The sequence below is a fragment of the Haliotis asinina genome, chromosome 2 (genome assembly GCF_037392515.1).
Source record: "Haliotis asinina isolate JCU_RB_2024 chromosome 2, JCU_Hal_asi_v2, whole genome shotgun sequence".
NCBI classification, from domain to species: domain Eukaryota; kingdom Metazoa; phylum Mollusca; class Gastropoda; order Lepetellida; family Haliotidae; genus Haliotis; species Haliotis asinina.
Window position 1 is genome coordinate 46,910,349 of NC_090281.1, and position 14,431 is coordinate 46,924,779.

A 14,431-nucleotide genomic window follows, 5' to 3' on the forward strand; every position below is an offset into this window, starting at 1 on the left:
TATTTACAAATGAATCGATATGATAACTGTATAATCAGATCGCACTATTTAGTTATTATATCGCCCTAGGAAGGACACTTATTCGCATAATTCGTATGTAATGAGACGTCGTGTAGTATTCTCTATTGAATTTACACTATGTTTCCTATATGATATAATGACCATAATGATCCAATATCATATAACAATCAAAACTAAGATCGTATTTTTTTTATTAGCAAGTTTTGCTCAAAATTGAGTTCAGGTGGAATTAGCAGTAAGTTTCTGAAAATGAACTCGATTTTTCGCAGTCCATGTATCAGATGTCTTTAGCCAGTCCCTTTCATCAAGCCCAAGGGTACAGTCATTTTCTGTGTGATAAACCACAACAGAGGGGTCTTGCTTCTTGAATGGCATGGGTCTGGAGATCCTGAGACAACTGAAAACAGACCTTGATAAAACTCTCGCCCCTGCTGATAAAAGTAGAGGCACCGTCATAATGGACACATCACCTTTTCACAACCTCACTTACAACATCCTGAGTCACAACATTCTGAGTGACAACATCTACAAGCAGCTGAAAAAGAATCCAACCGCTTTACTGCAGAGGGAGCACCGAGTCCTGCGGAAACCTCATTTATTGTACAAACAAGACATCCCCAGTCTACTGTATCAACAACTCATGAGTATAATCTCTCTATTTGCTTTTCATGTATATCACTTGCTTGATAATGCCATCAGAATCTATGTCGAAACGAAACGTCGCCTTTACAGAATTAAATAAGTTGTGTGTCCATAAAAATTGTCATCTTTCTTCATCAACCCAACTTCTAAAATGACCATGAAAGAAATTCTCAGCTGCTTGTTATATTTCCAGATGCATATTTCTGATTTTTTCCTCAAAACTTTATAAAGAGGAAACTATGCCCGAAAAATGCAAATGAACTGTCGCTGTCATTTGAGAACCGCAGATGTTTCCCTCTTGGCTTTCAGTGTACATGTCTGCCCCTTAATATTCTCCTTAATCACTGTACATGCTTTGATGTGTGTTTCATGTATATGTTTTCCTATCATTGTTACCCACTAAGGTCTGGGTGAGAAAATTGACTTTCAATAACCTATGCTTGTTGTAAGTGGCGACTAACAGGATTGGACGGTTAGGCTTGCTGACTTGGTTGACACATATCATTGATTCCCAGTTGCGCAGATAGGTCTGGTCCAGACACGATTATTTACAGACCGCTGCCATATAGCCGGAATATTGCTGAGTGCGGCATAAAGCTAAACTCACTCACTCTGATCATTGTCTTTCATAAGTAGCTTCCAATCAGTTCTGTCGTGTATATCGGATCCTTTTCGTAGTATAAATGGCACCCGTCGCGAGCCACCACCTCTTGGTGGGTGCTGGATAACGCCAAGAGCTCGCCACCCCGTTGTGGACGACACCGTAGCATGTTCGGTCTACCAACCCGAGTGCCATGGGTTGGGGCCCTGTGTTGGTAGAGGAAGGGATCCTGGTGACTGAGGAAAATAAGAGCCTGTTCCGTGTTCCTCATCCTCAACACACCACTTTGGCCCTGACGTCACCTAGATGGATGGCTGAATGGGCCCGGTTGAACCAATCGGCTGGTCATGCTAAGCCCTGTACATGTAAGTTTTGCTGTACAAATTTGAGACATTGTTTACAAATTTTGTCAGTTGTACTGGCTTCACGATGATATATTTGTATTTTATTGTGAAACTCCAATTTCGTAACTTGTCTAGAGTCCTATGTCCAGAAGGCGGTGGCTCATGGGCCAATCTGGTGGAATTATTGACAGTTGTCCTGGCTTCATGGTGATATATTTGCATTTTGATTGTGAAACTCCAATTCCGTAACTTGTCTGGAGTTCTATGTCCAGAGGGCAGTGGCTCATGGGCCAATCTGGTGGAATTATTGACCTTTTTTGATTTTTCTGCTGGAGTATATCATCTGTTTATCGTTGGTGTTGCAAGACGGAGATCCGCTTCTGTTTAGCATTGTCCTTGTGATACTCCGTGGTGGGTGGGGTGCACGGATGATGAACGACTATACACTTACCATGGACTACGAAACACCCTCTATGAAAACAAAACGTCCTCATGACGCTGATGACGAACAACGACCCTCCACAGCAGTTGATTACTGGCCATGCTTCCTGATCATTGAGACTTTGGATAAGACTGCCTTGAAACTGAATCCTTTCGCGATTTCAAAAGGAGTTTAGGGAATAGCAGGAGAAGTCAGGAATGTTCAGTGGTTGCGTTCAGGATCACTGTTAATCGAATGCAACAGGAAACAGCAAGCAATGAACCTGCTATCGACAAATATGTTTGTTATTATTTCCATTAAGATCTCTGCTCATAGAACCTTGAATACTAGCAAAGGGATTGTAAGAGACATGACAGACAGAGATTTATATCGTATCTGAGATGAAAGACCAAGGAGTGGTATAAGTCAGGAGCTTTACAACCCGTGAAAATAATGAAACAGTTCAAACAAACACTTATCACTTCTCGTTTTCAGCGCCAAACCCTCCTAAATCAGTCAAGGCAGGTTACTGCAGTGTGAACGTTGATGTGTACATCCCTAGTCTTCTGCGGTGCTTTAAATGTCAAAAGTACGGATGTGGAGAAAATAATTGTACATTGTTACTTGTGCTCACTTTGATGAGAATACACATGTAACAGAAGACTGTTACAATAGTCACTGCCACGGTAGTCACTCATCCTTTTCTAAAGACTGTCCTGTGTGGAAAAAAACAGACGGAAATAAACAGGGTTAAATATGCCAGAAATGTCAGCTTTGCTGAAGCAAAAGAGCTTGTTCAGAACGCACCGAAACCTGTGCCTCTTTTGCCAGCACATCAACGGAAACAACCCATAAGGAAAGTCTGTCAGTCACAATTAAAATTACCTGCTCACTCTCCTGCCAAATCGACTTGACATGGGTAAACTCAGACACTCCCACACGCCTGGTCAGTCCACTCAGACAGAGAAGTCACTTTCACAGCAGAACATCTTGCAGGAATAATCTTCTCTTCCACAAACTTGTTCTCAACCTGACAGAAATGAGAAACAACCTGGAAAGTCCCAAACCAAATCACGGATACACACTTCAAAACCAAATCGAGAATCTAAAGGGTCAGGTAAGATAATAATATCTAACAAATTTAAATCACTAGAGGATATGGTTGTTTCTGATAGCATCTATCCAAGGTTTACATAGTTTATAGAAAGTGTAGGGCAGATCCCCAATCAGCCCTAATTGTAGAGGATTACGATCCAATTGTAATGAGTTACAGCTTTTAGTCCAAGATTTTACACCATCGGCTTTCTGTCTGCAGGAAACCTATTTGAAGCAGACAGGTACTCCGGGTGACAGAGCCACTGGGGGATTTTCAATCCTCGTTAAGCAGGATGTTATACATAATCCTGTAACACTCGCAACTAATCTCCAAGCCTTTGCCGTGAGACTTACTCTTCATGTTACCTTTACACTATGCTCTTTGTATATTCCGCCTTCTTCAACACCCCAACAGTCAGATCTGCAAGCTCTCTATGACCAACTTCCCAAATCTTGTATTATAATGGGTGATCTCGATGACCATGACCCAATATGGGGTGGTTGAAACACTAACTCAAAAGATCAAACACAGGAAGATTTTCCAATAATGATTTGTGTATTTACAATGATGATTCCAGCATTTACCTGCACCCTGCAACTGGCACCTACTCTTCTCTAGATTTGTCTCTTTCAGATTCTAGTCTACTTAATGAATTTGAATGGTCGGTCCACAGTGACCTCTGTGGAAGTGACCACCTTCCAACTATCTTATCAGAAATTAAGCCATCTGACTCTCCATCATATACGGGGTGGACATTTTCCAACGCAGCCTGGTCTTTATTTCAAGCTTTATGCACATCTAAACCAAGACCCTAAGTTTTCAGTGATATAGCTGATCTCATTCAGTGTTTTTTTCTGACGCTTTAAATGAAATTGCTGATGAGTGTATACCAGTGAGTGTAAACCACATGCTGTATCAATTTTCTTTCATCTTGAGAAAGCTTATGATGCGACCTGGAAGCATGGCATTTTAAGGGTCTACCTGATTCTGGTTTGAGAGGCCGTTTGAAGCTTTTTACATCAGAGTGTTTTAAAGACAGGCAATTTCAAGTCCGTGTGGGTTCAACCCTGTCTGATTTTACAATCAGGATCAGGGTGTTCCCCAGGGCAGTATTTGGTCGGTGACCTTATTTAGTATTAAGATCAATAGTTTATCCCATGTTTTAAATGATTCAATTGATGACACTTTTTGTGTATGATTTTAATATGTCCTTTCGTGGTAAAAATATGCACACCATCGAACGGCAACTCATTTGTGTTTAAATAAAATAAATAAATGGTGTCTTGAAAATAGTTTTAAATTCTTAAAAATCGAAAACTAATTGTGTACACTTTTGTAGGAAATATAAGTCGCATACAGACACTGAACTATATGTAAATGACACTCCCATCAAAGTTGTAAAGGAAGCCAAGTTCTTGGGTCTAGTTTTCGAGTCCCATTTAACCTTTTTACCGCATATTAAATCGCTTAAAGCCAAATGCCTGAAAGCACATGTTGAAAGTTGTTTCCAACTCAAAGTGGCGAGGCGATCAAGCTACACTCCCACACCTATATCGGTCCCTGGCCCTTTCAAAACTTGATTATGGCTCCATCGTATATGGTGGAGCCTGCAAAAGTAACCTTAGTGAGTGAGTTAATATTTAACGTCACATTGCAATATCTCAGCCATATCGTGACGAGTACATTTAACTTTAACAATGAAAAGGACTATATGTATATTGTAAAACCTGTCGACGAAGGACAGTAAAACAACTAGAATATCACAATTTGAATTAAAACTAGCATGGAAAGTTAAAACTAATATCACTATTCGGACGTTGTAAAGGAAGCCAAGTTCTTGGGTCTAGTTTTCGAGTCCCATTTAACCTTTTTACCGCATATTAAATCGCTTAAAGCCAAATGCCTGAAAGCACATGTTGAAAGTTGTTTCCAACTCAAAGTGGCGAGGCGATCAAGCTACACTCCCACACCTATATCGGTCCCTGGCCCTTTCAAAACTTGATTATGGCTCCATCGTATATGGTGGAGCCTGCAAAAGTAACCTTCGTGAGTGAGTTAATATTTAACGTCACATTGCAATATCTCAGCCATATCGTGACGAGTACATTTAACAATGAAAAGGACTATATGTATATTGTAAAACCTGTCGACGAAGGACAGTAAAACAACTAGAATATCACAATTTGAATTAAAACTAGCATGGAAAGTTAAAACTAATATCACTATTCGGACAAAACAATATATAAACAGGCTATAGATTGCCAACACCTGAAGGTAGATCACCATACTACTAGGGACCATGGGAACTTACAGTACCTTTGCTTCCTGCATGGACCCTACCTGGATTTACACCATCCCTGCAGATATTGGCAATTCAGTCACATCTAGTCACAGATTACAAATACACATATACTACGATTAAAAACAGTGGGAAGTCTAAATGTACATGAAATGTTTTGGGACTTACTTACACTCTCAGGAGGACAATAATTTTACGGCACTTCAACCCCCTTTGAGGGTACAGCCACTAACAATTCAGGTTACTAATCTAACCTAACATTAATTAAAATGCAACTATCTGCAGAACATATTATTCAAAATTCAACAAAAAAATCAATTTCTCTAAAAAAAACCCCCAATAATTAAATGAGAACTAACGCTGGTAAAAATGATCCCTAATTGTTTTAACTGTAAAGTACTTATCCCTTGTGATGGAGAATTCAACACAGTCAAGCAGGATATGCTTGACCGTGACTCTCTCATCACAGAGGATACGAAATGGAAGATCCTCACCTTTTAATGGTATGCAAGAGTATATCTAGCATGGCCGATACGGCGTCGTCGTAAAATAACCTCATCAAATCTGGACTGACAGCCCAAGTAGGTGTAACCAATATACGGTTTTATTTCATGTAATTTATTTATACCTACTTGGGTGTCCCACTTCTTCTGCATAAGATCTTATGGTAGTTTTATAATCGGTGTAAGGAATAAGAAGTGGTGTCACAGATTTGTTGAGTGCTGCCTTAACAGGAAGATCGGCCATTGCGTTACCAGAAATGCCTACATGGCTGAGTAACCAACGGAAGACGATGTCGCATTGGCCAGTAGCAAGACTGTTATACAATTCAATAATTTCAATTAAAAGTGGACGTTTACAAGAAATATTTCTAACAGCCTGAAGACAAGAAAGAGAGTCTTAATAGATTATATACTGTTTATGTATAGGGTGTCTTTGAGTATATTTAAGAGCCGTTAATATGGCATTAGCTTCAGCTGTAAAAATAGAACTGTTCTCTGGTAATCTAGAAGATATTGTTCTGGATCCGATGACAGTGGCACAAGCCACTGCGCCACCGTCATTGGATCCATCTGTAAATAAGGATTTATAATTGCTGTATTTATGTTTTAGTTGATTGTATTCTTGTTTATATTGTAATTCATATGTTTCTAATTTTTAAAATGTGGTCAGTGTTAGGTGTACTTGGGGCCTAACCAAGGAGGACGAGAAAGAAGACGGAAAGGGGTTTTTGTTGACAGGATATTAGTGTGTCATTAATTCATGTTTTTGTAAATAATTAATCGTTACATCTTAACCTGTAGTACTAGCTAACCGGTTTCATGTCACTGTACATACTACTGTCATTCACCTAATGAAGGGAGAAGTAGCCCAGTGTATTAAAGAAGTAAATCTATGTCATACGTTGTTATAGTCCGTTTAGCTCAAACGGATACGGATAAATTGCAATCTACCTTGAAAACTAATAAACACACAGTAATCAATGAAACTTTGACCATAATCAAAACATCACACCAACTCCTTGAGTTTGTTGCAGAATTTTTGTCCTAATGATGAAAAAAGCTGTTCAACAATCTATCATTACAATATTGGTACACTTCGCATTTTGTTACCAGAAAGGTACAACCAGGTGTGCGAGAAAGGATGGAGACTGCACAGCACAGGTTAATGAATAAATAACTTTGTCCACTCTTGTGCACATGCTTCTCGAACAACTGGAACTCTCTTTCTCTGCACTCCTCCCTCGACACAAATATTGAACCGTGTCAATGTTTTGATAATAGTTTGTTGAATAACGTTTTTGGTTTTTTCTGACACAAATTCCATCTAAAGTATTGCAAGTCAATATTAATATCATGATTAGCACTGATGACGTCTCAGGAGCATGACAAACACATTTCTATTTGACTTTTACCTCACACGTCGGGTAACGGGGTACATGAGACGAGGCAGTTGTCTTGATGGCGGATTGTTGACAGTATCTGATATGCTATGTCGGAAAACATTTCTATACAGGTAAGCTATATATAGAGTGTGGTCATGAGATGTTTTGGAAACGGCGATTTAGATTCATCGATCATATTACCTGCAGTGAGCTGTAAAGCCTGTCTTACAGCACCTGTTTGTCGTTTACAAAAATTCGACGATGTTGTGTTCAAACAGTCGTCTGCAGATTGCTTTATCAGCAGCTGTTTACGTCATGAGTGTAGTTTCTATATGCGACTCGATAGAATCAAAGGAATGTGGCCTTCAGATGACAGAGACACTGAAGCACAGATCTGTAGTTTTCAGAAACGTTGACATGAAGTGGTGCCAGCTTGTCTGTGTCGAGGACTGCTTTGTTTTTGCCTCATGTCGGTTACGTGATGAGACTGAGAAGACGAGGGAATACGTTATTCCCAATGATCATGTCATTGTAAGATATATTTTTGTCATATGAATGAGTATAGATGCCAGTTGGTAGGATTTAGTGTTCGTAGATATGTGTTAGTGTGTGTAGGTGTGTGTCAGTCTGTATAGATGTGTGTCTGTGTGTAGATATGTGTCAGCGTGTGTAGATGTGTCAGTCCAGAGACGTTTGCCAGTGTGTGTAGATATGCGTCATTGTGTACTGACATGTGTCATTTTATAGATATGTCAGTGTGTGTCGTGTAGATGTGTGGCTGTGTTTGAAAAAAATGTCAGCGTGTGTAGATATCTGTCAGCGTGTGTAGGTGTGTGACAGAATATAGATATGTGTCAGTGTGTGTAGATTTGTGTCAGTGAGCGTCGATGCGTGTCTGTTTTTGAATGTACGTCAGTATGTGTAGATGTGTGTTAGTGTATTTAGACGTGTATCAGTGTGTTTAGATGGGCGTCACTGTTTGTAAGGGTGTCAGTGTATAGACATGTATCACTGTGCCTACATATGAGCGTTTGCAGATGCGTCAGTGTGTGTAGATATGTGTCAGTGTGTGTAGGTGTTTGTCAGTGAGTGTAGATATGTGTCAGTATGTGTACATGTCAGTGTGTGTGGATATATGTTATTGTGTGTAGACGTGTGTCAGTGTGTGTAGATATGTGTCAGTGTGTTTGGATGTGTGTCGTTTTGTCCTACTGAGTGTATGTATATATAATTAGCTCACTGTGTATACGTGTTAGTGTGTGTAAATATGGGCCCGTGTGTGTAGATGTGTGTCAGTGTGTGTATATATGTCAGTGTTGGGATGTGTGTCACTTTGTGTAGATGTATGTCAGTGCGTGTATAGACATTTTATTGCATGAATAGGTCTGTATTCGTGATTTGTATGTCTATGTAGAGATCCGTGTAAATCTCTGATTAAAATTCACTGAGTGAATGTGCCTCAGTGTGTGTAGACGTGTGTCAGTGTGTGTTGATGTGTGTCAGTGTATATAGATCTTTGTCAATGTGTGTAGACATGCGTCATTGTAAATGTGTCCGTGTATAGACATGTATCACTGTGCGTAAATATGAGCGCTTTTTAGATATGTGTCAGTGTGTGTACATGTGTCATCGATTTGTCTCGATGTTTCACTGACGAACTGATAATGGGGACATTTTTCATGATGCTTCTCCTTCGCTCTTTAAATGTTTCGTAATGTTTAGGGGATGTCAGAGGAGAGCAACCCATATGACTTGGTTTTGGAATTATTTGCGATTTGATCACGTGTTTTGTCGGCCCCAAAATGCAAGGACTATATCGATATATGGTATTCCCAGAAATTAATGAGAACGTTGTTTTGGCAAATACATGATACATGTATATAAATTACAGAATATTTACTTAAATAAACAACATTGTGATATGATTTTCTTACAGGCTAGGTGTCTTTTCAGTACTTAGTGGGATCTTATTGTCAAACACAATTCAATTCCGTTTGTTGGGAAGTGTATGGAAAGACCACCACTTTCTTCATATCCTCATCATTTTGAAATCCTATTTGGTTTGTTCTGTCCTTCATTAGTCCCCACATATTCTCAGCAGGGTTAGGATCAAGGCTGCATCTGGGCAGGTTTAAAACGTGAGCATTTTCGTCTGACAACCACCCTTTTGTGTAGTCTGCAGTGTGTTTTAGGTCGTTATCATAATGGGAAATCCCAGTAATCTTCATACAGTATCCGGTGACCAATCAAGATGTCAACAAGTCGTTCCTTTGTCAAATTTTAGTCAACAAAGGAAGTCGTCTGCTACACCAGTGGAGATAACTCTTGGTGTAGTAAGGTTCATTCTTACGTCTACAAGTGTTGTCTCCAATATCCGGTACCTTACTACATAATTTAGCAACTATTTTATCATTCTATTATCGGTATTAGTAAACAGAGGTTTTCCTTATAATTTGGGGGGAAAAGGGTAACTGATTCACATGTCATTGAGCAGCATGTCCAAAATGCCTTAAAGTTTGGTCTTAAATTAGATTCCAGTTAGGACATTTTTTCACTTTCGTTCAGTTGAGTTACTTGTAATATATATTGACCTTTAAACCTGATAATATTGCAAGTCAGGTTGATACATGGATACAGCACCGTTCAGATCAAGCTTTTTTAAAGTCAGGGATAAATGAAATTATTCTTAAACTCCCTATATTGTCCCGTCATATTTTTGGAAATTTCTTATCTGTGTTCCGTGTATGGTAATTTTAAACCACCCACCTGGAGGCGTACAATAGGTTATGTTTTGTCTGCTAATGTCCAGTCAACGGTATTGACACACATGCATCAGGCCCATGACACACCTCAAAATGAATGTTGAAAAAGATCGACCTTAATGTTGTATATTTATGGAAGACAGATATCTTTGTTTCGTTCTACAGGTGACCTCTGGAATCTGTGGATCCACGGTGTGCAATGACACGTCTCAATGTGTGGTGGAAGGATGTGAAATGGTCTGTCTGGAAGGTATGTGGTTTTAGCATAAACGTGTACGGTGTTTCTCCCAACGTGTGGGGGAAGAATATGTCTGTTTGGAAGGGTTTTTTTCAATTTGTTAGCATAAACATGTATGCTGTTTCTTCCAAAGCTGGGAGGAAGGGTGTTGAGTGGTCTGTCTGAAATAATTTGAGTATTTAGGGGAAAAGTGTATCGTGTTTCTGACAGTGTGTTGGGGAAAGGATGTGAACATATCAGTCTGGAAGGCGAGGAGTGTTACTGTAGAGAAAAGAACGAGTATAGACTGATAGTGTTGATAGTGAATGAATATAGTATGTGTGTAATGAAAAAGGGGTGTACATAGACTGTCTGTGTTGTGATTGAGAGAGTATGGACTGTTTTTACTGATAAGGGTTTCCGCCATTATTAGATGCCCTAATATGTCACAATTATACCTTTCTAGTCGCTGTTTAAAATGTGTACAGAGATGAACACTGTTTTACAGCACCACCACTGTGTGATCTCCACAACGCCTCAAAGATCGGGGACTTCTCAAGGGTGAACGCCATCTTGTCGCAGAGACGGGCCAACATTGACTGTCAAGAGTGGATTGGTAGAACCCCCGTGATGTTGGCGGCTCTTAAAGGACGTAGAGAAGTGGTTGAGTCACTTATGACAAAAGGAGCCAGTGTGAAACTGATTGATAGATTCGGTATGAACATCCTTCATTCAGCGTGTCTGGGAGGAGATAGAGATGTGATGAAGTATATCCTCTCACTGGACATGACCTACATCGATGTTAGAGCACAGTGTAAACGAACACCTATGATGCTGGCAGCAGAGAACGGACATAAAGAAGTCGTAGAGTTACTTGTGAATGAAGGAGCTGACATGTCACTTGTGGATAAACAACGTAACAACATACTGCATTGTGCCTGTAGGGGAGGGCGTCTGGAGGTGGTGATGTATATAGTGTCACAGAACAAGGTGGACATAAACAGCAGAGGATGGAAGAAGAAGACACCACTGATGTTGGCAGCAGCAAACGGGGCAAAGGACGTGGTGAAGTTTCTCGTTGAGCATGGGGCTGATTTGTCACTCACATATGCCGGTGGCAGCAACACACTGCACTTGGCCAGCTGGGGAGGACATCTGGAGGTTGTGAAGTATATCGTGTCACAGAACAAGGTGGACATCAACAGTAGAGGATGGCAGAAGAAGACACCACTGATGGTGGCAGCAGCAAACGGGGCAAAGGACGTGGTGAAGTTTCTCGTGGAGCATGGGGCTGATTTGTTACTCGTACATGGCAGCGGTATCAACACCCTTCACATGGCATGTAGGGGAGGGCATCTGGAGGTGGTGAAGTATATTGTCTCCCAAAACAAGGTGGACATCAACAGTAGGGGGTGGAAAAAGAAGACACCTGTGATGGTTGCAGCCGAAATGGGGAAAAAGGATGTGGTGGAGTTTCTCGTGGAGCATGGGGCTGATTTGTCACTCTTACGTGGCAGTGGTAGCAACATCCTTCACATGGCATGTAAGGAAGGGCATCTGGAAGTGGTGAAGTATATTGTCTCACAGAACAAGGTGGACATCAACAGTAGAGGATGGAAGAGGAACACACCAGTGATGTTGGCAGCAAGTAATGGACATAAGAAAGTGGTGGAGTTTCTCGTTAGTAAAGGAGCAGATCTGTAACTAGTGGCTTAAAGAGATGCCAGCTTCCTTCATGGCCTGTCGAGAAGGCAATGTGGACACGATGAATGTATTCTGCAACAGGGGAATGTGGATATCGAGGCCTGGAACAAAACTCTGCTAAAAAAGTGACATACCAGGGACAAGGCGTCGTTTTGGCTCAATGTGCCCATATTTAATAGACACTGAAGTGTTGAATACACTCCAAAGATATATTTGAGAGTATTTACTAATTACAAATCTAATCATGTACCCTTTTCCAGGTTGTTAGATATAATCATTTGTACATTCTGGTTGATGTGGTAATCGATTCTTGGCATGGTGTCAAGCTATTTTCCGAAACAGCTTAATGATACCTGCTTAATGAAACCGCATAATGCCAGTATAGCTCATGTAACTTACGTTACGCTTCTACTCACCATTGTTTAGTCTAATGCTATATTTGTCCAGGATATACTGAACCTCCTTTTACAGTGCTTCAATGTTGATTGGATTCGCCCGGTAGGATGTTGTTTACTGACACAGCGTCCCCTACGTCTTCATCATGACACATAAAATGTGTTTCTCAGATAATCTTGAAACAAGTGGGTGAATGAATGAATGAATTCTGAAACATATTCTTTCGCTTAGACACCAAGTGACCTAACTTGACACTTTGTCTGAACAGGGAGACTATACAGAGGGAGAGGAAACTCCTCGAAAAGCCCCTGAACACATGCCTCACCTCGTCACGTGAAGAGTGTAGCCGATATAGCGACAGATTAGTATTTGGTTTATTTCCAACACCTGATTAAATTCGACGAGTGTTGTGGCAACTGAAGTTCTACATGTAGAAGATAAGTTAACTATTTTGTCACTTCAGTTTAGGTCAAATAATTGTTATTTGTGTCAGTATTAGGGCAGTAGATTTGTTAGTGAGTTTAGTTTTATGCCGCACTCAGCACTCAGCAATATTCCAGCTATATGGCGGCGGTCTGTAAATAATCGAGGCTGGACCAGACAATCCAGTGACCAACAACATGAGCATCGATCTGCGCAATGGGGAACCGATGACATGTGTCAACCAAGTCAGCGAGCCTGACTACCCGATCCCGTTTGGCGCCTCCTACGACAAGCATAGTCGCCTTTTATGGCAAGCATGGGTTGCTGAAGGCCTATTCCACCCGGGGACCTTCACGGGTCGGCAGTAGATTTGTAGTAAAGTTTCGATATGTACTATTCACTGGTTTCCATTCTCGATTCACCGCGAAGATGAACTAATTTGTGTCGATAAAAAGCTCTCTCACACGTTCGTTGAAGTTTTAGCAGGGAAACATACCATTTGTTGAATGGTATTTGCAAGTAATAGTCAAAATTTCATAATCTAAAAAAAATGTCAGGGTGTGTTTGAAATGTGTGAAAAATGTGACCTATCGCTCATTTGATCTGATCCGCCATGAAATCTTACACGGCGTTGTTCGAGTGCTTCTAATTATTATTCTAAAACTTCTTTCACTACACCTTGAATATTTTTGAGAGGAATATACCATTAGGTGAAAGGTGTTTGCAAGTTATACTGATAGTTTTATCATTTTTGAAAAATTGTGAGGGCGTATCCGATGTGAGTGAAAAATCAAATGACATGACACATCGCCGATCTGATCTGATCTGATGTCCCACTGCTGCTGCTGATGCTTGAGGATTATAGTTCTATAACTTCTTTCGTTCTTGTTGACCTGATTATTTGACAAACCTGAACAGTTGGACTTGTTTACAAGACTTTGTGATATTTGTAAACTTTCTGTTTTTTTGAGGGGTGTCTGACAGTGTCAGTTAATATTTTGTTAATGTTCATGCCATTCCCCACATGCAATCAGATTTCTGAAATAATTGTTAATGTAAACAAAAATGTCTCAAATATATTTTTAAAATGACAGTTAGTGTTAACGCATGTGGTCTAGCGTTCTTTAACATTTTTTGAGAGGGATGGCCGTGGTGCATCATTTATTCATTCACTCACATATGTACCTCTTTCTTTTATTCTTTTCTTAGATCATTATATTAATAACAATAATAAAAATAATGATGTACGCCACTTCGCGGTGGGGCCGATAGGGGAATTTTATTCCCTGAACCAAACGTACATCACCAAGTTAGGGCTGACCCCCCGAAGCTGGTTTCACACTGGGTTACCGACAGACAAGGAGTAAACCATCTTTCAACTCCGCAGCCCAGTCAGCCTTCCTCCGGTAGTGACACCAACCACACTGGAGATGGGAATTGCCCCAGGGGAAGGCACAGAACCCGACCAAGAATATCTTGGTCACAACATCTAAAATCCACACTACTTGAGTGTGCGATGGCGAGTTGATGGCCTGAAAATCCACGCATCGATGGCAAGTCGCTGAAGCTGCATTGGGACAATGCCATGCCCATGTATGCTTACCTGATGGAGCAAAATCT

General features: G+C 40.4%; 1 protein-coding gene across 1 annotated transcript; it reads left to right on the top strand.

The window, feature by feature from the left end:
• The first annotated feature begins 394 nt into the window (after positions 1–394).
• On the top strand, positions 395–11,992 carry LOC137271844 (ankyrin repeat domain-containing protein 50-like). Its single transcript, XM_067804236.1, has 4 exons — positions 395–621; positions 3,026–3,146; positions 10,237–10,321; positions 10,797–11,992. Exons 1-4 carry the CDS (start codon positions 395–397, stop codon positions 11,990–11,992), a joined length of 1,629 nt encoding a protein of 542 aa, XP_067660337.1.
• Positions 11,993–14,431: the final 2,439 nt, after the last annotated feature.